The sequence below is a fragment of the Scyliorhinus canicula genome, chromosome 7, assembly GCF_902713615.1.
Source record: "Scyliorhinus canicula chromosome 7, sScyCan1.1, whole genome shotgun sequence".
NCBI lineage: Eukaryota > Metazoa > Chordata > Chondrichthyes > Carcharhiniformes > Scyliorhinidae > Scyliorhinus > Scyliorhinus canicula.
Window position 1 is genome coordinate 165,479,004 of NC_052152.1, and position 24,145 is coordinate 165,503,148.

Genomic DNA, 24,145 nt, shown 5'->3' on the forward strand with positions numbered 1-24,145 from the left:
ATCCAGTGCCTCCGCCTCTACATTTGTAAACTGGAGATTCACTTCTGGAGCCCCATTTCTGGCCCTTTCTATGAACCAGTTTGGTTTGATTCCTTCACTACCAGAGAAGAGTATCCCCTCTGTGGTTCCTCACAGCCGCCAGCACTACATCAAGGGAGGCATCATTGAGCTGTGGTGCAGCCTTCTTCCCATCTCAACTTAATTCATGAACTTCTTCTTCCGAACATTGGACACCAAATCCAAAGGTAAGATGCTCATGAAGTGGCTCATTGATGGAGGCATTCAATTTACTTCTGGCCTTTCTGCATGATACCAGATCGCCACCCCTATTCCCACCTTCGAGCAAATTTCAGTCTGAGCAGCCGAATACGGTTTATTCCATCTAATTCATCGAGGAGCAATGCTTTTGCTTGACAACTCAGGAAGTACCCAGATTATGTGTAGAGGATGCAACAAAAAAATGGCTCTTTACCTTATGTTGCTACACAAAAGCCCACAAAAAGTCTGTGTGACTATTAGTAATAAAAAGCAAGCACCATTCACTCGTCGCTGACTGAAAAATCCAGGCTGATGTATTTTCCCATGGAAATAGTCCTTTGATACATTTAGATTTAACTGTTCCTAAATATTTTCTTTTTGCTTTCCACACACCTTTGCTAACCCTGATTGGTTTGATTCTTCATTTTCTCATTGGTCTCCTCTGTTTAATTTCTCTTTACGTTAGCCATTCAATTGCCAATATTCTGTCTACAGACTAGTTAAAAACATCAGTTTGAGGAAGCTCCCTCGCTCTGTGATACACCCATAGAAGATGATGCCATACAGGCTGTTATTCCAAGAATTTAGCATAATAAAATTATATTGACGATAACTTCATTGAAGCTGTAGCGTTTAGGGGGGGTATCTTCAGGTTGAGGTACAAACACTTTACGTGACAGAATGGTGGAATGGTTATTCAATCTACAATCCCTCCCACACAACTGTAATGTACAGGAAGGTACTGAGGGGAGACCAACACTTAACAAACAGGGAGACAGGAGTCATCTCAAGCTGTGTATCCCCAACAAGCTGGTTGCACAGTACAAACAGATTATCACCCATCTCTTCCCTCTGAAAGAGGAGTAAATATAAAGGCACTCCAAAAACATGACAACGGTTAGCACAAAAGAATTTCTGCTTTTTGCAACAGTGAAATCAGAACTTTATCAACTTTCAGCAACAGAACATTAATGCACAAAAGCTCACCCGCTAAATCTCGCGTGTACTGCTCTCGGGAACGATCCATTTGACTCTTGTGACTTGCCAAAACCTTTTTAACAAGGTCTAAAAGACCAAAACTTTGTACAATATTGTTGAGAATAACTGCATCTGAAAATAATAATCAAAATAATGTCAGTAAATCATTCAATACAGGGCAATTAAAAAAGAAGCCTTTTAAACGATAAAAAGTTCTAACAGCAAGTGAATCTCAAAAATTAAGCAGATTTTGTTTGGTACTTATTAATCCAAAAATGATATAAAAACACCACTTCCAAATATAAGTTAATTAAAAATATAATCTGCTGATATTATTTCTGGTTTGGTTTTTGAAGAGTTCAGTTACTCTTGCAATCTAACGGGGTGAAATTCATTGGCCGACTTTTGAAAACGGGTTACAATTCACAGCCTACCCACACCAATTGGAAATGAGGTGGGTAAGATGCAAAATCCATACACCAACTTCATTTCCCTGCTCAGCTCTACACTCCACTGCACTGCCAAAATCCTCTGCGCATGGCCTCAAAAATGCACATAAGTATGATCAGAAAATGTTAACTGTTACGAAAACAAAGGTAGTTTTCAGAGATTTTTATTTGTATTGGTAAACATTAGAAATAAGGAATAGTTCTAAGTGGGTTTAATTTAATATTTCTGTAGGACGGGTAAAACCTATAGTTAGATTCATGCTGGACAAAGGTGTTTGTACGTGTATGGGTTTGCTCAATTCAAACTGTGCTTGTATTGTGCTTCGAGAGGGTCATGGCGTGAAAAGTAATAAGCTAGCTGAAGTGTGTGACTGTTGTTTCGCAACTAGGGACCCTTTTAAGGTAAAAAGGTTTTAGAGTTTAGTCTCAGCTGAATTTGTTGGTAGTTGAAGATAGGAGTGAACATTTTTCAACTCTGCCAGGAAAAGACAAGCTGGATAGGTCAAGGGAGCTGCAAAGAAGCAGAGTTCCCAAATAACCAGATATGGCCTAGATAACCAGGGAATTGTGACAGAAAGAATGCCTTAGGAAGACTGAAGTTAAGAGAACAGAGATCCAGAAGCTGAACAATGCATTGTTCAGAGGACAATTCAAGGGAAAAGTAGACAAAGTGTTGTGAGTGAAAGAGATAGCTGCAGTAACCAGAATTAATGTGGGAAAGCAGACTTCAGAGCTAAATCAGAAGTTTGATGCTATCTTAATATGGGCAGCACGGTAGCATAGTGGTTAGCACGGTTGCTTTACAGTGCCAGGGACCCGGGTTCGATTCCCGGCTTGGGTCACTGAATGTGCGGAGTCTGCATGTTCTCCCCATGTCTGTGTGGGTTTCCTCCGGGTACTCCACTTTCCTCCCACAAGTCCTGAAAGATGTTCTTGTTAGGTTAATTGGACATTCTGAATCCCTCCTCAGCGTACCCGAACAGACGTGGCGGTGTGGCTACTAGGGGATTTTCACAGTAACTTCATTGCAGTGTTAATGTAAGCTTATTTGTGACACTGATAAAGATTATTATGTTAGCGCCTGGGAATCAATAGTTAAAGCAATTGTGAACAATTGGTGCAACAGTTGAGACAAAGAAATCCTGAAGTGGGAGTTGTAAAACCTGGATGCTGGATGCCTTGGAGCAGATGCTCTGTTTGAAAGCATAGTTTGGAAAACCTGGGGTGAATTTTACAATCCAAAGAACTGAGGGAATGCATTGTTTAAAAGAAGATTTGAAAGTGTGTCTTTTTGAAAGCATTGAACACATTCATGTGGTAGCTGAAGTTCACTGAGACAAGTTGGCTCACGGTACAAGAATCACCTGGGGGGATTTTGAGGAGTGATCCACAATTACTTGGGTTCAGACTGGAGAATGTATTTGACCATAGCCAGTCTGTGTGTTTTTTGTGTTACTGAGACCATTGTAGCTTAACATATACACAGTAGTTAGCACTGCTGCACCACAGTGCCAGGAACATGGGTTCAATTCTGGCCTTGGGTTACTGCCTGTGTGGAGTTTGCACATTCTCCCAGTGTCATACGTGTCTGCTCCAGCATCCTAACACAGTCTAAAGATGCAGGTTAGGTGGATTGGCCACGCTAAATTGTCCCTCACTGTCCACAGATGTGCAGGTTAGTTAGGGTTGGAGGGATTGGGGGGGGGAGCAAATGGCCTCCTTCTGCACTGTAGGGATTCTATGAATATACTTTGTAATGAGTGTTAACCTTAACATCTGTGTATATTTGTGAAGCTAAGAGTGTGTAATGGAGTATTGCATCATCATCCAACTTTTCATATATAAATAAATGTTTTTTTCCCCATGTTGTTAAAACTAATTAGCGGTCCTGTGACTCTTCCTCCACGTTTTCAAAATCAAAAGTAAAAATTACATCTTTTGAGCCATATTCTATTCTGGAATCTTCCTGTCCAGTTATAACACCAAATGGGATCGAACCACAACATATTTTATGAAAGGGAAATAGTGGGTGACAAATTTATCAGAGATTTTTCAGGGTGCAATTGGTAGGGTTGATAAAGCGAAACCAGTCGATGCAGTGTACTTGAATTTCTAAAAGGCATTCGATAAGGTTCCATAGACAAGGTTAATGCACAAAGTAAGGGCTTATTGAGGTGGTGTTAATATATCAGCATGTTAGCATTGCTGCCTCACGGCGCCGAGGTCCCAGGTTCGATCCCGACTCTGGGTCACTGTCCCGTGTGGAGTTTGCACGTTCTCCCCGTGTTTGCGTGGGTTTCGTCCCCACAACCCAAAGATGTGCAGGGTAGGTGGATTGGCCACACTAAATTGCCCCTTAATTGTAAAAAATGAATTGGATACTCTAAATTTATAAAATAATATATATCAGCATGGAGAGAGGATCGGTTACAGGACAGGAAGCAAAGAGGAGAGATAAACAGGGCATTTCAAGTCGGCAGGTTGCAACTAGTACTGCAAAGATCAACGCTGCGACCTGAGCTATTTCCAATCTATATTAATGACAAAGACAACGAGACAGACAGTAATAAATCTAAGATTGTTGACGATACAAAGGTAGGTGAGAATGTAGGATGTGAGAAGGATACAAAGAAGCTGCAAAGAAATGTAGAAAGATTAATTGAGTGGGCAATAAGGTCACAGCTGGAGTATATGTCGGGATTCACATTTTGGTGATAAGAATAGGAAAGCAGAATGTTTTTTTTACATCTTTTAAATGTTGATGTTCAGAGGGACTTGGCTGTGCTTACACAAGGAACACATGCAGGCACAGCAATTAACTGGGAACACAAATGGCATGTTTGCCTTTATTTCAAGGCAATTGGAGTACCAGAATAAGGAAACATTCCTGCAATTGTACAGGGTTTTAGTGAGATTACACTTGGTACTGTGCACAGTTTTCGCCTCAATATTTAAGGCAGCATGCACTTGTCTTGGAGGAAATACAGCAACGGTTCACTGGATGGTTCCTGGAATGAGACAGTTGTCCTATGATAGGAGGCAGAGTAAATTGGGCCTATAGTCTCTGGAGTTTGGAAGAATGAGAGGTGATCTCATTGAAACATACAAGCTTAGAACATGGAACAGAAAACATACAGTGCAGGAGGCCATTCGGCCCATCGAGTCTGCACCGACCAACTTAAGCCCTCACTTCCACCCTATCCCCGTAACCCAATAATCCCTCCTAACCTTTTTTGGTCACTAAGGGCAATTTATCATGGCTAACCCACCTAACCTGCACGTCTTTGGACTGTGGGAGGAAACCGGAGCACCCGGAGGAAACCCACACAGACACGGGGAGAAAGTGCAGACTCCGCACAGACAGTGACCCAGCGGGGAATCGAACCTGAGACCCTGGTGCTGTGAAGCCACAGTGCTAATCACTTGTGCTACCTGAAATGGAGTGCTTCTGAAATGGAGTGAGAAGTTGTTTCTCCCAGCTGGGGAATTTAGAACAGACAGGCTCAGGTTAGGGGTCGATCACTTAAGACTAAGGTCAAGAGAAATGTTTTTACTCGGTAAATTATGACTCTTTAGACATGTCCACTTCAAAGGTTATGGAAGCTCCATTATTGGGATAGATAGGATATTGTTGAACCAAGCAATATAGTGAGTGGGTGGCAAAGTGGAGTTAAGCCAGAAGATCAGCCATAATCAGCATTGAATGGCAGAGCAGGCTCGAGGAGCGGTATGGTGTACGCCTGTTCCTATTTATGTTCTTATATTTATGCTGCCCTCATCTTCTCTGACTGCCCTTTCACTGATTAGTCATCTGGAAGTAGATTTTTTTCCCAAGTCTTTGCTCCTCTGATCCACCTCTTAACGTTTTTTAAATGTTTCTAGGTTCATCCTAAGAACTTCCCTCACCGCTCCCTCCAGGATTTATAGATGCTCACTTTCTTTTCAATCTGGTCCTCCTAATTTGATAATTTATTTATGGTCACTACTGTTAAATGCATGACTGCTGAAGCAAGGTACTTATTTTCTCTGCATGCTCAGTATTATATCTTTAGAGGTGTTTGTCTGAAATGCTGCAGAACAAAACCATTAAGTTAATTTGTTAACAAGTTATCTAATTTGTCTCAAGCTAGCCCTGCTAAAATGACATACGTATTGCCCGTTTCTCTGTAATTGAGACTCAAATCATACTAAAATTTGATCAATCTACAGTCACCATCACTCAAGGAAGCCGCGACTTCCATTTCCTGTATGTTTTCTGGCTTAGTTGATATTATCAAAACAAAATTTGCATTGTTTCTTGTAGTTTCCCTGTTGCTGTGAGGTACGACGTAACCATGTGCTATGTTTACCAAATCAAAGCTACTTAGGTATTCCCAATTTATATTTAGCTGATGGGGTGGCACGGTGGCTAGCACTGTTTCTTCACAGCGCCAGGGACCCGATTTCAATTCCGGTCTTAGGTTTCCTTCCATAGTCCAAGATGTGCAGATTAAATGGATTGGCCATGCTAAATTTCCTCTTACTGTCCAGGGATGTGCGGGATAGGGTGGGGTGGACGAGGAGTGGACATGGGTAAGGTGCTCTTTCGGAGGGTTAGTGCATATTTGATAGGCCTCCTTCTGCACTGCAGGGATTCTATGAATTTACCCATGAATAAATGTTCCTGCTTTTGCACATTCTTATCTCGTCCAGAGAGCAAGCTATTCTCACCAACTCTATAGTTTACCCCAAATGCCAGATTAGGAATATCTAATCTGAGTGGTGTGGTGATATGCATCACTGTAGATACACAAGGGGTTAATGTGAATACACTAAATAAACACTAGAGGGAGCACCAGAGACACCATGACACACAGACATTCAACCAATAGGTCAGTAAGATAGGACACGGCCAATGGGCAGTCAAGACATATCCAGAGGTGACACTACCACAAGGGGGCTACCATATAAAAGGACTGGGCACACATGCTCTTCCTCCTTTCCACAGTCGACACTCAGAGAGACAGGGGCAGATCAGAGCATCACACCCACTGCATCAATTAGAGCAGAGTGGTTAGTTAGATTGAGTTATTATAGCAAGATTAGCAGGAGAGTTGAACTCAAGTAGGAGAATTGTTAACTGTTCAATCAATGTGTTAAACCTATCTCCAAGTCTGAACGTTCCTTTGTCAGAGTATACATCAAGGAAGCAGCTTATGCTACATGAAGAAGCATAGCACAACATGGTACCAGAAGTACCCTGTTGAATCTATATAGTTCAACTCAACAAATCCATGACTACCAGCAACAGCACCCAGGCAAGATGTTTGAGATTCCGGTTCCGCAGCAGCTCAGGTATCACGGCAATCTCTGTGCAAACTGGCGTGAGTTCAGGCAGAGATTCGAGATCTACCTGGTGGCATCCGATCTAGATGGCGTGGTGGATGCAGAGAAAATAAAGCTTCTGCTCACCATTGCGGGTGAAACTGCAGCAGAAATCTTCCAAGACCATCAAGTACTTCAAAGGGAGAGAGAATTCCAGACAGTCCTGGACAAGTTTCAAATATACTGCGAGGAGAACACAAGAAGAACAATGGTAAAAGAGGCGCCAATACTCACCACGAGGCATAGGTAGGCCTGCAAATGCAGAAAACGGCAGTTTTGATTGGCAGCCATCTTGAGAAAGGAGCTGCACATGCACAGTTCCCCAGAAGACGGGAACCGGCAAAACAGTTTTGTGCATGCACGAGAAGCCGCGCATGCGCAGTTGCGCAAAGTAAAGAAAAAGTGATCTGCGCATGCGCGATCCAATCCCACGCTCTACGTCACAAGTGTCATGACGTCAGAGGCCCTGGACCACGCCCACTTAAAGGGGAAATGTCCCAAAATAGGTTTTTAAAAAAAATGTTAAGCCGGAAAACACAATTCTTTCACCTGGAACGACAGCACAATGCCTGAACTTCAACCAGCAGCTGAATGAAACCTCCGCAGAGCCCTGAACAAGCAGTTAGCACCGCCCAAAAAAATGATTTAGTCCTTGAAGACTACGACTCAGACATTGATTACTTCTTTGGACATCGCGAGCACAATGACAGCTCCGATACAAGAAGTGATGATATGGTCCTTGAAGACTACCACTCAGACGATGATTTCATCATTGGGCGTGGCGACCTCAGTACCAAATCCGAACCGCAACGAGATGTGTTGTACAGTGAAGAATCCGACACAGACATGGACGAGTTCTTCGGATTTGAGGATCCTCAACCCAGCACAGACGACATCCTAACCCAGAAGTACTCTGCTGTGGCCTGACGCCAAGAGACAGAGAGAGGTCCAAGCCCACAGAGAGCGGCCTGATGCCACACCAGTGGTCCACACACCACGGACAGTGGTCCACGCACCACGAAGAGTCCCCGACTCCACACAGAGAGTGGTCCCGACACCACGAAGAGTCCCCGACTCCACACAGCAAGTGGTCCATGCACCACAAAGTGTCCCCGACTCCACACAGAACGCGATGACAGACTCCACAGCGGGACCACCGCACGTCTCATCACAGAGAACACAGAAAGACTCCACAGCGAGACCACTGCACAACTCAGTTGAGAGCGCACAGATCGACTCCACAGCAAGGCCACTGCATGACTCCACATAGGGAATGATGCCAGACTTCACAGAAAGAGCGATACAAGCTTCCACAGCAAGCTCGTTGCAAGACTCCACAATGGAAGCAAAGCAAGACTCCAGAGCGCTGTCCTTGCATGAACAAGACCATGAGGGTCTAGCAACCTCAACTGAGCAACCAGCAGCAGACGACGCAAGTCTGCCACGCTCAAGTGCACAGTAAGAAGACTATGACAGTCTACCTCGCTCAAGTCAACAGCAAGAAGATTATGACAGTCTACCACGCTCAAGTGCACAGCAAGACGACTTGACAGTCTACCATGCTCACGTGAACAACAAAAAGACTATGACAGTCCACCCAGATTATTTGCGCCATCAGAAGAAGACTCTGACAGTCTACCCAGCTCATCTAACCGACAAGAAGACACTGAAGGTCGACCCACTGTATGTGCGACAAGTGACAAAGGCCTCGCACTTCCCATACAAGATGTGTGACATCTCAGCGAGACTAACAGACCTCAGCTAGTGTGCACAAAGGCACTGGACAATCAAAGTGAGGCTACGCGTGACTCCAGTGACACCATGTTAATTCAAACCTCATCCACTCGGGCCTCTCCACAAGAAAATGCAATTCCTGAACGTTTTGACTCCGGACGGGGAGCATCAAGACACGTCAGATGATTCAAGTGAAACCTCAGAGAATTCAAGTGACACCTCAGCTGATTCAAGTGAACCTGAAATTACTCCAGACGGGGAGTGTCAAGAAACCAAAGGTGATTCAGGTGAACCAGAAAGGACTCCAGACGGGGAGCATCGACAAGCCAAAGATGATTCAAGTGAACCAGCCATGACTCCAGACAGGGAGTGCCGAGGAATCAAAGACGAAACGCTCAATGAAACAGCAGATGCCACAAAGGACACTGACACAAGTAACTTTGTGAAGGACTCAAATACTCCACTCGGTGTCATTGAGCGCAACAAACACAACAACAAAACCTACGAAAACAACAACAAAGACAAGAAGCATACCAAAGGCACCAACGTCAACAACAAGCACAACAAAAACAATAACACTGGAACAACGACTGGTACGACATGGTACAACTCTGCAAATGCAGGACAATCTAACAGCACAGTTACTATCACTGACAAGAGTACAGCCATACCATGGCATGACAGCAAATATCACTGATTCAAGTGTGCTCCACTACGAACAAGCAAACCAGCTTTCGAGGCAGATGACATACTGCATCAGTGTTGCAATCACAGGAAACAGTCCAGGTGGGATGACACAGATTACATACTGCATCGCTGCCACAAGCATAGAAAAAAAGAGTCCAAATTAGACAACAAAGTAATTTGGTCACTTCTTGGTTCCTTCAGCACAGGGACACTGACGGCGTTCACAAAGCAATAACAATGTCAACATCACCACTTCCATACCAAAACAAGAAAGCCACTCGACCATATTAATTCATGAACTTTGGACTCATACATATTATTTGGTATTGTATAATCATCACTGTCATCATGATTTGTACATGTCATCACTTATCTACCTAGTTTGTTCAATTTTCTTTCACACTGTACAGAAAACATGTAACACGAAAAAGGGGGGATGTGGTGATATGCACCACTGTAGATACACAAGGGGTTAATGTGAATACACTAAGACTAAATAAACACTAGAGGGAGCACCAGAGACATCATGACACACAGACATTTAATCAATAGGCCAGTAAGATAGGACACGACCAATGGGCAGTCACGACACACCCAGAGGTGACACTACCACAAGGGGGCTACACATATAAAAGGACAGGGCACACATGCTCTTGCTCTTTTCCACAGGCGACACTCAGAGAGACAGGGACAGATCAGAGCATCACACCCACCGCATGGATTAGAGCAAACTGGTTAGTTAGATTGAATTATTATAGCAAGATTAGCAGGAGAGTTGAACTCAAGTAGGAGAATTGTTAACTGTTCAATAAATGTCTCCAAGTCCGAACCTTCCTTTGTCAGAGTATACATCAAGGAAGCAGCTTATGCTACATGAAGAAGCATAACACAACAAATGGTTGGTTGAATAATTTATTACCTCCAACACAACTAACCTCTTAAACATCTTGGGTATTCCTGACATACAAGATGGTACTGCTTTTGCCCCTGTGCACCGTTCTCTTCCCAATGATCTGTACTCCTGCTTGTGTATTTATTGCAATCCTCTAAAGTCACTTATGTTTTGGATTTTCCTACCATATCATAGCTCCCGATTGCCACATTCTCCCTGTTTGGCATCATGCTTCTGTTATTTATGTATATACATTAAATTGTAGATTTGCTTCCTTTCTTGGTTCCCAATAATATCTGCCTATGTCTCCCCACACTCCCCCACCCAAATCTGGTTTGTGTAGTTAGGCTATTTTGCCATTAGACTATTTTTCACACTACTTCCACTCAGTCAGAGGAAGCAAATTTGGGAATATTGCCTATTGTGAAAAGCTCAATTTTAGATGAGAAAAGGCATTAAAAAAGAAAATGTCATTTTTCTAGCCTGGGGAAGATTTACCTATTCCTGCATCTAGATGTTGTTCACAGAAATAATCAGCCGAGAAAGATTGTGGATGAAAATTCTAGCAAAATCATCCCAAATGCAATCTTCCTGCATAATAGTCCTCTGTGAAAATCTGCCCTGTGAAGTAATGTTTTAATTTATATCTCACTAAATGTATTCCTTACAGTGTGAACTGCCATCTTCCTAACATTTTAAAAGAAACTAAAGTGTGTTCTTAGAATTGTGTCATATTCATTTTTTTCTTTTAAGTTTTTGAATAACATGATTGAAACGGTATGATGCACTCACCGCCCACTTGAAGAGGAGGCTGATGCAGTCTTTGTTGAAGACCTTTCAGTGTACCTTGCATCTCCTGCTGAAACTCCAGTATGACCTCTTCCAGTAAACCTGCTTCTTTTAATCCACGCCAAAATGAGAACGTATCCTCTTCATTTCACAAAAGATAACAAAATGAATAAGAGTATGAATAAAAAATTTGAGAGCCAAACCACTTCATTCAAAATCACATGCAATATTCTGATAACAGAAAGCAACAATTCTGATTATTGTGTCTGTGCTAGTTCCCCTACTGACTCTAAACCTTGCATCACCCAATTTTGCTTCAAGTGTTTAGCTATTTCCAAGCAATTGACTCAGCTTTGGTAGCTATTTGTGGTAATGTATTTCATATCCTAGTAAACCACAGTGTAAAAACACATTTGGAGAACACATTATCTGTGCTATAACTGGGGCAGCACGGTAGCCTTGTGGATAGCACAATCGCTTCACAGCTCCAGGGTCCCAGGTTCGATTCCGGCTTGGGTCACTGTCTGTGCGGAGTCTGCACATCCTCCCCGTGAGTGCGTGGGTTTCCTCCGGGTGCTCCGGTTTCCTCCCACAGTCCAAAGATGTGCGGGTTAGGTGGATTGGCCATGATAAATTGCCCTTAGTGTCCAAAATTGCCCTTAGTGTTGGGTGGGATTACTGGGTAATGGGGATAGGGTGGAGGTGTTGACCTTGGATGGGGGATAGGGTGCTCTTTCCAAGAGCCGGTGCAGACTCGATGGGTTGAATGGCCTCCTTCTGCACTGTAAATTCTATGTAAATATCAGCACATTCATTGGAAACTTGCTTGAATTTACAATTTTAGCAGTAGGAAAGCCTGATAAGAACCATATCTAGATTACACTAATGCCTTAATGTTCCAACACTGTGCCAATGGCCTTTGTATAAATGCTTATAATACCTAGACACGCATCTCACTGCAATTTTGAAAAATTTCCAAACTTCAGTACCTGATATTGTTGAAATCCATTCAGAATTGTCTTCGCAACTCTCAATTCTAGATGTAGCAGGTGAGCCATTAACTGAAAAAGTCAGGAATCAGTCATGAATTAGGTACTGAGGTATTCTTCTGAAAAATAAATAATGTATTAGTCATTGAATCATTCAGAAGAATTCTCTTGTACCCTTTAATAAAATACATCTCAGTTGTAGGTGTTCCTAATATCGCTCTCTTTTTGTTTCTCCTCAGCAATGCCTCGAAGGTTTTATGCCATTTTACAGATTTTACTTTTCTATTGTCTAAGGTATTGCCATCTTTGTTTCCTTTATTACTGTCATTCCAAACATAGCACATAACTTAAAAACATTTTTAAGCATTGTACACTAGATAGTTTGGTGCAATATATTAATTGTGGCTGACAGTTTTTGCATATATTTAGTTTTTTCCTTGAATAGTTGGAAAAAATAAGCCGCTCTTCAACTGATCGTTTCGCCTATTTACATCATCCTTGTGGCTGCCTTCCTGACTGAGAGACATCCTGCTGTTCTGTACATGAGAAATGGGGGGAAGGTGGGATCAGGGTATTGAACTTGATGATCAGCCATGATCAAAATGAATGGAGGAGCAGGCTCGAGGGGCGAATGGCCAACTCCTGGTTCTAATCTCTATGTGTGTTTTGGGTGTGGTAATCAGTTGATGGCAGTAAGCCAGGAATGGAGACTTGGCCCTGACAACCCATCAATGCGCATTATGCTTTCTTTTTAGTACTGGATCATTTTCTACAGTAGATTGATCCACATGGTCTGAAATCCTGTTCCTGGAGGTTACGAAGGGGAATGTCAAGAGTCAATAAGCTGTGCAATGACAGTTGTCCGACACTTTAAGTCATGTACAGAATGTGAGTGTAGGAATGCTTTCTGCACCGACTCTTCAGTACAATTCGAGAGATGTGGCAGTTTTGTCAAATTTAATGGCAGATCTTCATTATCTTTTTATTTTACAGGTAATTTCTTGCAATGCATCAGCCAGATTCACAGGTTGGACATCTGCCAGGCAGGATAGCAAACGTCAGAGGTCCACAGCCGCAACCTCTTGATGACTGCTCCCAGCAATTTGGGGAAGGTGGTGTGGCAGAAAGGAGGGTTGGACTGGCAATTGGAATGGAAGGAAGATACCGTGGACGGATGGCAGTTGGGGGGCAGGGGTGTGCGAAGAGGGCGGGAGAAAATAAAATATCGGCATCTCGCAGTGAGATACATGTCGATCAGCAGCAGGTTTTCTGGGAGGTCTCCTGGCTCACAAGCAGTACTATAAAAACCACAAACCCACTTGATTCGGCAGCTCCCATCTCCATTTACCCGCTAGGTTTCCGGAACCCCGAAGAACCCACGCAATCAGTAGTGAATTCAAACCAGATCCAAACGCACTGTGGAAGCTTGGTTGAAATATTATGATGAAGTGTTCCGTCTTTCAACAGCGAGACAGAAGTACCACACAATCCAATTCTGGAACAATGGCGACAGGCTCATATATGGTATCACACTTCACAATTTTTACTTTCAATCTCCAACCCACTCCTGCCTCTTATGGTGGGTGGTGGCTAATATCAACCCTCATGTATACTGGGCAGCAAGAACCATACTTTTATTCATTGGAACATAGGACATAGGAGCAGGAGTAGGCTATTTGGCCATTCAAGCTGCTGCACTATTCAGTAAGATCATGGCTGATATGGTTGTGGTCTTAACTCCACTTTGCTTTCTTCCCCTCCATGATCCTCGACTCCTTTGTCTGTCTATCTCTGACCAATAAATTCAATGATCCAGCCTTCAGTGCTTTCTGTGGAAGAGAATTCCATATATTACCAGCCCTTTGAGAGAAACAAATCTCATCTTCATCTTAAACAGTAGTCTGCTTAAACTGAGTCCACTGGTTCTAGTCTCGACCACCAGCGGAAACATCCGCCCGGTATTTACCCTATCAAATTGCCTCGGGATCTCATATTTCAGGAAAATCAAATCTCAAGGGTTTCCTTGGCAATTTAGCATGGCCAATCCACCTAATCTGGACATCTTTGAACTGTGGGAAGAAACCGGAGCACCTGGAATGTTGCCATTTATTGCAAGAAGAATGGAATATAAAAGTAGGGAACTTTTACTACATCTATAGAACCCTTTGGCTCCCATGTTGTGTTCGGGCTAGGGGGATGTCGGGGATTTTTTTGTGGGCGTCAGAGGTCGGGAAATGGCGTCCCGATCTTTGCTACAAGGGGGAGTTCCAGTGAGCGGAGCTCCCTTTGTAAAAAATGGGGCTATGTACAGCCTCGGGTTCCCCGTTTAGGCCCCCTATTCAAAGCGAGTAGTGTTGAATAGCCACGTGTTTCTCGGCACAGCGAGTGCCGGGAAACACGCGGCTAAACGCGCTCGCTCGGGGACTTTGTTCCCTTTTTGGAAGATCGCACCCATAAAAACATTTTGGTTGAATCCCACCTGTAGATTGTAACTAGTTGGGGCTCCAGCACTGATCCCTGTGGCACTCCACTTGTTACCTCTTACCAACACAAAAAGACCCATTTATCCCTACACACTGCTTTCTGTTAGCTAAATTAATCCTTTGGGGATGATTTTGAGCCCAAGTTAGCTATCGCCGAAAATGGCAACATGGGCGTAAAATCTCGCGAGAATCAGACAACGTGATACCCAGCGGCGGATCTCGTTTTCTGATTTTCCCCGTCCCTCGCTGTTGATGTCACAAAGTTCCCACCCAGGCAGGAACCTCATTTAAATACATTTAAATAAATTTAGATATATTTAAAGGGTTCTATGCCATATGTTCCTCTCAGATAAGGAATTACCCGTCACATAGGCAAGGTTTAAAACAGTTTTTGCAAAACGGCAATTGTCGAGGGGAACCCGCCAATGGCACATAGTTAATGTAGCCCAGGTGGAGAAGGACATCCACGCTTCATCGGAAAAGCAACTCGCCGTGGCACAGCGTGGCTGTTGAAAGCCGGGAGACCCTGCTCCCAGGAACTACCTGGCTCACAGTGCCTTGCAAGTTTCAACACAATCTCACGAGACGTTGCGAGGCGAATCCCGTGCACAATGGGCGGGATAACTTTTTAGCAAATCTGCATATTACAGCGAGGCAGTAGGCCGCCCGTTGGACCCTCTCCTATTGCATTCGTGCTGGGGGGGGGGGGGGTGTTCTTTAGTGGGCCTCGGAGATCGGGACGCCATTTATCTCTCGCTACAATGGGCAGTTCCGACGAGCGGAGCTCCCCATTGTAAAAAACGTGGCTATGTGCAGCCTCGGCCGAGCATTTCCCATACAGGCTACTTATTCAACGCAAGTCGGGTTGAACAGTCGTGTGTTTCTCGGACTGCGAGTGCTGGGAAACATGGATAAACCCGCTCGTTAAGGGACTTTGTTTCCTTTTGGCAAGATTACGCCCCATGCCTCCAGATTCTCTGTGCACAGAGTGCCAGAAGATTTTCAGAAAAAACTTAGTTGTGCAACTGGAAAGCTACATACCGATTTTCTCATTGAAACTGACACTCTGAAAACATACTGGAATATTTCGACCTTTATCTATACTAATATGTTACCCCCAACTCCATGTAATCTTATCTTGTGCAGTAATCTTTAATATGGCATCTTATCAAATGCCTCCTGGCAGTCCCCTTTATCCCCCTTGTTTGTCACCTAAACACAATCTCCCTTTCACAAATCCATGTTGAATCTGCCTTATCAAATTATGATTTTCTAGGTATCCTGCTGTAGCGTCCGTGACGGTGGGAGTCCAGCAATTTCCCAATGACAGATGTTAGGCTAACAGTCTAGTTTCATACTCTTCAGAACTTCAGCAGAAATTAAAAAGATCATGAATCTGGCAAATTAGGGAAGGAGATGATGGGCCCACTAAATTGTATTCATTAATTAAACATTGTACATAAAAGTCTATCATTTTTGAAAACCCAGTCCCCCATTTCTACTAAGAAGCTAATTCATTAAATGTGCAATAATCTATATGGATAAATAATTAATGGATTATCACTTATTAATCCAAGTCATGTTAATATTTTATCCTCTAAGCATTCTTACATCACTATATCATTCTAAAGATAAAATATATTTTTCTGAAGGAAACGTTTAGTATAATAAACCCCCTTGTCTACTGTATATAATGAACCCACAAACTACAGATTCTGAATAAGGAAGTTAAGTTAACCTCAATTGCCTAACATTCATTTGTTACTATGAAAAGTAACCAGATATAAAATTTACCTTTTGTAATATTCAAACTGGTCACCTCTTTTTGTTCTTGCATTAGGTGCCATAACAAAATCCAGCTTGAAGTAACCATAATATGGACAATACCTAAAGTGGCTTTCTAGTGGATGTTTTCAATGTTTGGCGTGTGTACCTACTAAACTTTATTTTTTAACATCTCAATATTGGCAGCACCTTCAGAGAAGGTCATCTAATCAATGCTGCTATTTTGTTGTATTATAAATATATTGTTATACATTTCCGTTGCAAACTTCTCTACTTCTTATGATGGCTTTGGCATGTGCCCAGTTTAATGCCAGCCATCTACAAAGAAAAACTATCACTTCCCCTCCTGCCCCCCCCCCCCCCCCCCTCACCAAACGGTTAAGTTTTGTTTTCAGTGGAGGCAAGTGGCTCTAAAGAGTTTCATGAGAACCAAAGATGAATTCTATTAAACTGGAACCAAACTATGTCCTGTATGTAGACATAAAAATGGAAAGGCAGTCAGAGAATTTCTGATGACTTTTAAATAATCTATTTGAAAGTTCCTCATAAGAAAAGAACCTGCTTTTTTAAAAATCTGAAATTAAACTGAAAAATGTACAAGAAGCAACTTTTATCGTCCAAAGAAAATATAAATATACTCCACATTAATTCCAAAAGTTTGATGTGCTGATAGACAGCAGTATTTGTAATGCATGCCATGGTTCACATGAGGCTTAACAATACTTGGTATTGAACATATTGAACATTGGTTGGCTCGTTGATCTAGGGGTATGATTCTCGCTTAGGGACTTCGATTTGCGAGTTGCGATATTTCTATTTTTTTTCTACATCTTCATACACATTCTTATCAATACACCACTCGTCATTTTCTAAACCAACATTAAACCACAATGAATCATAAAAAGAGCATAGGCCCAGATTTTGAGTTGGTAATGATGGTAAAAAGCCGTGCTTGCCATCATTACTAACCAAAACAAACAACTTTGAGAGTTCAGATGTGACCAGAATTACACAGAAATTATGAAGTTGCTTTCAGCAATGCTATGATCTCCCAGAAGGTGAACTATTGTGGACCTCACCCAGAGTGCAATCCTTAAGCAGTGAATTATTTTACGCAGTCTTCCTGTATAAAACTTTGATAAAGATACATCTTATTGAATGAGGGTGTAACTGAGTTTTTGAATGCCATGCAAGCCTTCTAACTACTGCCAAGCACCATCACTGACCCTGTAAAGCTAATTTTATACATGCGGAAGTTCAAATTTCTCCATAATAAACAAAACCCACAGATTTTTAAAATAATTATTTTAAATGTTTTAATAATAATATTTCAGCTTCCATCTTAAACTAATCAAAATTATTTATTTTGCTCTGAGAATTTAAATTAAAAGTAATGTTAACAGTGTTCTTGTTTACTGTGCGTGAGAATACTTCAACATGATTGGTCGTTTACCCTGTTTGCTCTCATCACTCTGCTGGATGCCTGAAGATCCTTTTCACTTGGTGCCAGATTTAAACTGCCATCAAGAAAGGAAAGTCTTCGCCATAGATTGCTAAATCGTTCTGGACAGTTTTCTTCAAAGCCAGTGGCAAACACCCTTGTTTCGCCACTGACTGCTAAATACTTATAACAAAAGTAAAAGCAAAATAGTGTTGGAAATTGGAATTAAAAACAGAAAAGAGAGTTTAAAATTTGGTGCAAAAAATTGAAATAAAAGGAAGAACTGAATTAATTTATCACCTTACCATGCTTTCAAGCCATTTCAAAGCACTTTACACCCAATTAATTATTTTTGCTTGTTGCTCCTGTTGTTTTAAAGCCTACATGTACAAAACCAAGATTGCAAAAAACGTAACCAGTTATTCCAGCTTTGTCAGTGCTGGTATCTGAGTAAAGATGTTGGCCAGCATACTGGAAGAATTCCCTTCTCTTCTTCAAACAGTATCATCAGATCATATACATCCACCTGAGCAATCATACTGGGCTTTAAGTAAATGTCTAATCATAAAAGCCAGCATCTCTAATAAGTGTCAGCCTAGATTATGTTCTTCACTCCTGGAGTGGCACTTTGAACACATTTTGACTGAGATGAGAGTGCAACCAACTGAGCCAAACAAATACCCAGCTATCCTAAGCAGAAATCATCTCTTATTTCAATTTGATTTTCAGCAGACAGAAATTGCGTTAATTTTAATAAGGAAAATGTGTTACCATCAACTATTGCAGGAGTCACTGGTATGTACTCGGTTGACTGCTGGCTGCTCAAAGATGATCTGGCACTGGAAAGATCAATTTTTGTACTACGGCAGGTATTGGAACACACTTTACCATGCTGATAGAAATCCAATTCCCCTGAATCCATGATTTTTCTTCAGTGAAGGAAAAGTAGAACAGATTCAGTTAATAAGTTGAATTGAAACTTATATATATATATATGCATTATCAACCAGAAGCAGATGGTATCTGAAGTGACAACTTCTGTATTATTATCTACAAAAGTAAATGACTATACAAGTCGACAGAATCTTGGAGCCTCAATATCCTTGGGATTGTTTGCCCTTCACTGGATGACATATTAGCTGTATGAGGTCCATCCGTCCGTTATGTTAAGCCCGAGGACAGGTCCTAATTCAAATCTCATTCAAATCTCTTGTGAGAGAAGAACAGTTGAGATGGTTTCCCACCGTCTTCCTCATGGCTGTTATTTTATCCTGCATGAACTGTCAACCTCATCTACTTTTAAATGGTGTGAGAGAGAAGGGGAAATCTGACAAGAGCCACCCACATTCATCAGACACAATATTAAGCCAATGTCCAGAGCTGACTCTGATCTCCAGTTGTCAAGGCTATCTGAAGTGTGCCTGAACCCAATCCTTCCAACTGAGAGGCAGAAATACTGCCACTGACCTCGTGGCCGCTTGACCAGACAGAAGTACCCTGCACAATGTTACTCCTGTACATAGAGACAATGTTCTCGTCTCCAATGGCTGTCAACACAAATCCTTCGATGTCTGACTCAGAGGTGGGAAAGCTACCATTAAGCCAAAGGTTCTCTCTCACGTATGAACAAATTGCAAGAAACTGGAGTTAGTCAAAAATGTTTGGCTCAGCATAACTTCTACTAATGCAACAGAATCAAATTATGACATTTCTTTTGTGACCCAGGGTTTCATTAGTCATTGGCTGAATTTGCACTTATGCTAAAAGCAACTGGCAAATGAATTCTATAGAAAAGTGTTATTTCGATAGAGTTCACCTAATGGTGCATCATGTATGGGACATGTAAAATATTTTATTGTTCAAATGACTTGTAACTCCTGATCATCTGGAAAAACTAAAAGATGTTCAAGACAGTGCCGATGCAGTCTTCATCCAACAGCTACCTGATCTTTACTATTTTCGTTACAAAGTCAACAGCAGCATGGTAGCACAGTGGTTAGCACTGTCGCTTCACATCTCCAGGGTCCCAGGTTTGATTCGCGGCTTGGGTCACTGTCTATGTGGAGTCTGCACATTCTCCCCGTGTCTGCATGGGGTTCCTCTGGGTGCTCCAGTTTCCTCCCACAGTCCAAAGATGTGCTGGTCAGGTGGACTGGCTATGCTTGATTGCCCGTAATTGCTAGATTGCACTGTAAATTCTATGATATCAGTGCTTACCATATTTTATGTTGTCTGCACTGTGCCTCTGGTTGCTAATATTAAAAGAGAACATTATCATGGGTTAAATAGTGGTTAGCACTGATGCTTCACAGTGCCAGGGTCCCAGGTTCGATTCCTGGCTTGGGTCACTGGCTCCGCAGAGTCTGCACGTTCTCCCTGTTTCTGAGTGGGTTTCCTCTGGGTACTGCGGTTTCCTCCCACAAGTCCCAAAAGACGTGCTGTTTGGTAATTTGAACATTCTGAATTCTCTCTCCGTGTACTCAAACAGGCGCTGGAATGTGGCGACTCGGGGCTTTTCACAGTAATTTCATTGCAGTGTTAATGTAAGCCTACTTGTGACAATAAAGATTATTATTATTATTTTAATCTATGGTATTTCTGTGTTAAAGCCATCAAATAGACACCAAGCATATCAGGGACTAAATTGGATAACTCACGAAAACAGGGATTTTATTATTTTTATTTTTATAATTATAATTATAATTATATTTGCGCACAGCCAGTGCTATTGTGCATTGACTACACTGATCAGCATAGGGCCTAAAATTCTAACTTGCTGATACCAGTTAAAAGCTCACCTGCAACTCTTAAAATAAAGGTGCATTGTGGTTGCTATTGGATTTTTTCTGTCATTCCCCCCACTGCGCTCAGGTGTAAACCTTGCTGGGGTGCTTGTTCTTCTTGGACAGCAGCACAGCCTGGATGTTGGGCAGGTCATCCCGCCCAGCAGCTTGTTGAGTTCCTCGTTGTTGCGGATGGTGAGCTGCAGGTGGCAGGGGTGATGCGGGTCTTTTTGTTGTCCCGGACCGCGTTGCCAGCCAACTCGAGGATTTCGTCGGTCTGGTACTCCAGCATGACAGCCAAGTAGACCGGCGCGCTGGTGTCCACCAGCTTGGCATAATAGCCGTTGCGCAGCAGTCGGTGGATTCGGCTGACGGGGAACTGCAGGCTGGCCCAGGAGGAGCGGGCCTTGGCCTTGGCGTGCCCATTCCCTCCAGTTTTGCCACAACCCAAGATCGTTCAGGGTTCAACTGTGACCATGAAGAGAGAGGAGGGAGATAGAAGGGAGGGAGAGAGAGGGAGAGCCTGCACTAAAGTTTTCAGTCACTGCACAGAGGTCTTTGTGGAGGAGATGGAAAGAGGTAGCGATGTCGCAGATTTTTTTTCCAATTAAGGGGCAATTTAGCGTGGCTAATCCACCTACCATGGACATCTTTGGGTTGTGGGGTAAGACCCACGCAGACACAGGGAGAGTGACCAAGGTCTGAACCCAGGTCCTTGGCGCCATGAGGCAGCAGTGCTAACCACTGTGCCACGTGCCGCACATGTCGCAAAGAGTATAATGACTTCACATGAGTGGTAAAGGCCAGTGAAGGCATCTTCAAATGCCATATCCAATCACTAGCCTGAGTCACTGTTCAATTCACCCCACTGCCCATTTCCCTCTCATCACGCCATCTATCCTGGCTTCCAAGCTGCAGATGGGTGTAAGTATGCATATCTTACTTTACCCTGCCTCCTCATCACAACCTTACCCTTGTTCCTTTTCCCTTTGTGATACCCAAGAACTGCAACCTTCCCAGAGCAGAAAGACAATGATGATGAAAACACTGTTACTCAATTTCCCATTTGCAGCCAGCAACTCCGGTACTCAGACTGTGCACATCTTAGTCGATAGCATAAAGAGAAATCTGCATGTGGTGCGACATGGAGAAAGGTTGAGCTACAGCCAGGGCAGGAGTCAATGATAGCACAGCCACCAGTTTGCCGGAAGGTTGGGTTACGTACAAATTCTGTGCAAACAACTCAAATGAAGACTCTGCTAATCCAGGCTATAGAATAAGGTTGATTTGTGTACATAATGAAACACCTAGTAGACTGGAAAACCTACCAGAAAGTTACATTCAAGGACAAGGTGCATGGAGAAGCCCAGCACTAACTTGCACAGAGCTTGGAACCCATGCTTTCCAGTACAGAACTTTGGTGAACTCCACCAACATATTTGTGGACCAACAACAGTGGGACAACAGTGTCTGCATCTTAGTTTCCACTGGCGACCAAGCAGCTTCTAGAACAGGGGTTCTAGAATTTTTTTTTTTTTTTTAAATTTTTTTTTAAAGGTTAATGGGTGGGGGGGCTGTTGGGTTACTTACTGGTATAGGGTGGATACGTTGACTTGAGTAGGGTGATCATTGCTTGGCACAACGTCGAGGGCCGAAGGGCCTGTTCTGTGCTGTACTGTTCTATGTTCTATATGAGGCGCCCAGAATCATAACCGGGTGAAGTAATTATTTTACTTAATATACTATGCGGCCCTTTGTGAATTGTGAATTTCTGAATGCGGCCCTTGCACGGAAAAGTTTGCCCACCCCTGTTCTAGAAGTTTTTTAATACTTTCTTTGGGTACGGGTATTTATTTCTTATTTCTCATCTCTAACAGCCCTTAACTTAGTACTTTTCCAGGCACCTTCTGAGTGCAATTAAGAGTCAACCACTTTACTGTGGGTCTGGAGTCCCATATAGGCTAGACCAGGTAAATGCTGCAGTGAAAGCTTGCACTACTGTCATGATAGCTGAACTTGCTGTCATGGCAGCTCAGACTGCTACCACCATGGTTCTGAATACCAGCATCGAGAGGATTCAGGATGTCACAGTAGGCAGCAATCTATCTTCAGGCTGAGGTGTGACCCTGGAGAAATGTCAGTAGCTTCATAGGTCAAAAATCTACTGTTCCATCTGAGAATGGCAGTGTTTCTTATCCCAACACTGTCACTTAGCCCGTGCCCTTGCTGTTGTCTCTTAGTCAGCCAGCCCAGACTCACCCATGCCAAGATGGTGCAGTCTGAAGATGGACGTTGAAGGCCACAAGGACTATTTCAGTTCACCCTCCAAAGTTAGCTCCAGTCTTCTCTACTAAAATTCAGCAGACATCCACCAGCCTTACTGTACCCACTGGACTAGCACTGTGTAATAGCACTGTGACATGCAAAAGCACACAGAACAAAGTCACAAAGGGAATACATACAAGCTTAACATTTTGTGTAATATTGCATGATTTAATTTATAAATTTGGTTCAGTATGGGTATTTTCTGTTGCCTTTTGTTTTTGTATCATGGCCAAGAGGACAATGTGATGGTCAATGACACAGGGAAGGTAAGGAGTGTAGGGTCGTTGTAATTGGGAATTAGGTTTAAGGCTACTGGTATTGTACTTGCATTAGTTCCACACATTAAGTCCAGTCAGAGAGAGGCCATCTAGATTGCAGTTTCCTTTCCTCTTCTTCTGCCTCCTCCTGTTCTCTCGCTTCTTCTCTGATATGTACTATCAAAGGCCACTCCCTCATCATGGCAAGAATTTGCAGCATACCGCACATCATCACAAATCTTGAGACCCACTCTGGCGAGTAGTGCAATGCTGCTTGAGAACAGTCCATTTTGTGGAATTGTTGCATGCTAATGTTCTGCTCTATTACATTTATGACAGGAAGGCTTTTATTGAGTATATATGCTCCATAAATGTGCATGGGTTACAAAAGTCACAAGCTATTTTGCCTTCAGAAAGCTCTTGTTGCGCAGTAGCCACCCTTTCATTTGCTAAGTTAGCTAAAATGAAACTGGCCCAGTAGACTGATGCAGAACGCACAATGGCTGGCACTGGCCTGCATAATGCGCTGCTTATGGTCACACAGAAGCTGTACATTGAGGGAGTGGATTCCCTTTCAGTTCAGGTATATGGCAGCATTGGCATGATACAAACCATGGGGTAACTTGAAATCCTTGTAACCCTTGTGAACACTCTGCCTGCTTCTCCCCAGCAAGAGATAATTAAATTAAATTCTATCTTTTTGAAAAGAGAGACTCATTGATCTCCCTTATGCAATACTATACTGCAAACCATGCGATGTTGTTAATATTTCTGGTAGCAGCCTGAAAGGAGACAGATGCATAAAGGTTCATGACTATTGTCACCTTCAAAGCCACTGACAATGCAGTCCTTGCCCTGCTTAGAGATTGGTGTGTTTTTTTACAATATTTGGCAGAATTAAATGGTGATTTAATTAGTGAAGCATCAGCAT

At 42.7% G+C, this 24,145-nt stretch overlaps 1 protein-coding gene across 2 annotated transcripts in view; it reads right to left on the reverse strand.

Annotated features, from left to right (window-relative positions):
• Positions 1-24,145, reverse strand: part of gmeb2 (glucocorticoid modulatory element binding protein 2) — a 115,170-nt gene that overhangs the window by 23,059 nt on the left and 67,966 nt on the right. For both annotated transcript variants that reach the window (XM_038803194.1, XM_038803193.1), the window contains exons 6-9: positions 18,621-18,778; positions 12,141-12,212; positions 11,155-11,292; positions 1,246-1,368 (exon numbers count right to left, since the gene is read on the reverse strand). In XM_038803194.1, coding sequence (XP_038659122.1) covers positions 1,246-1,368; positions 11,155-11,292; positions 12,141-12,212; positions 18,621-18,778 — 491 coding nt within the window. The remainder of the gene's footprint in view (positions 1-1,245; positions 1,369-11,154; positions 11,293-12,140; positions 12,213-18,620; positions 18,779-24,145) is intronic.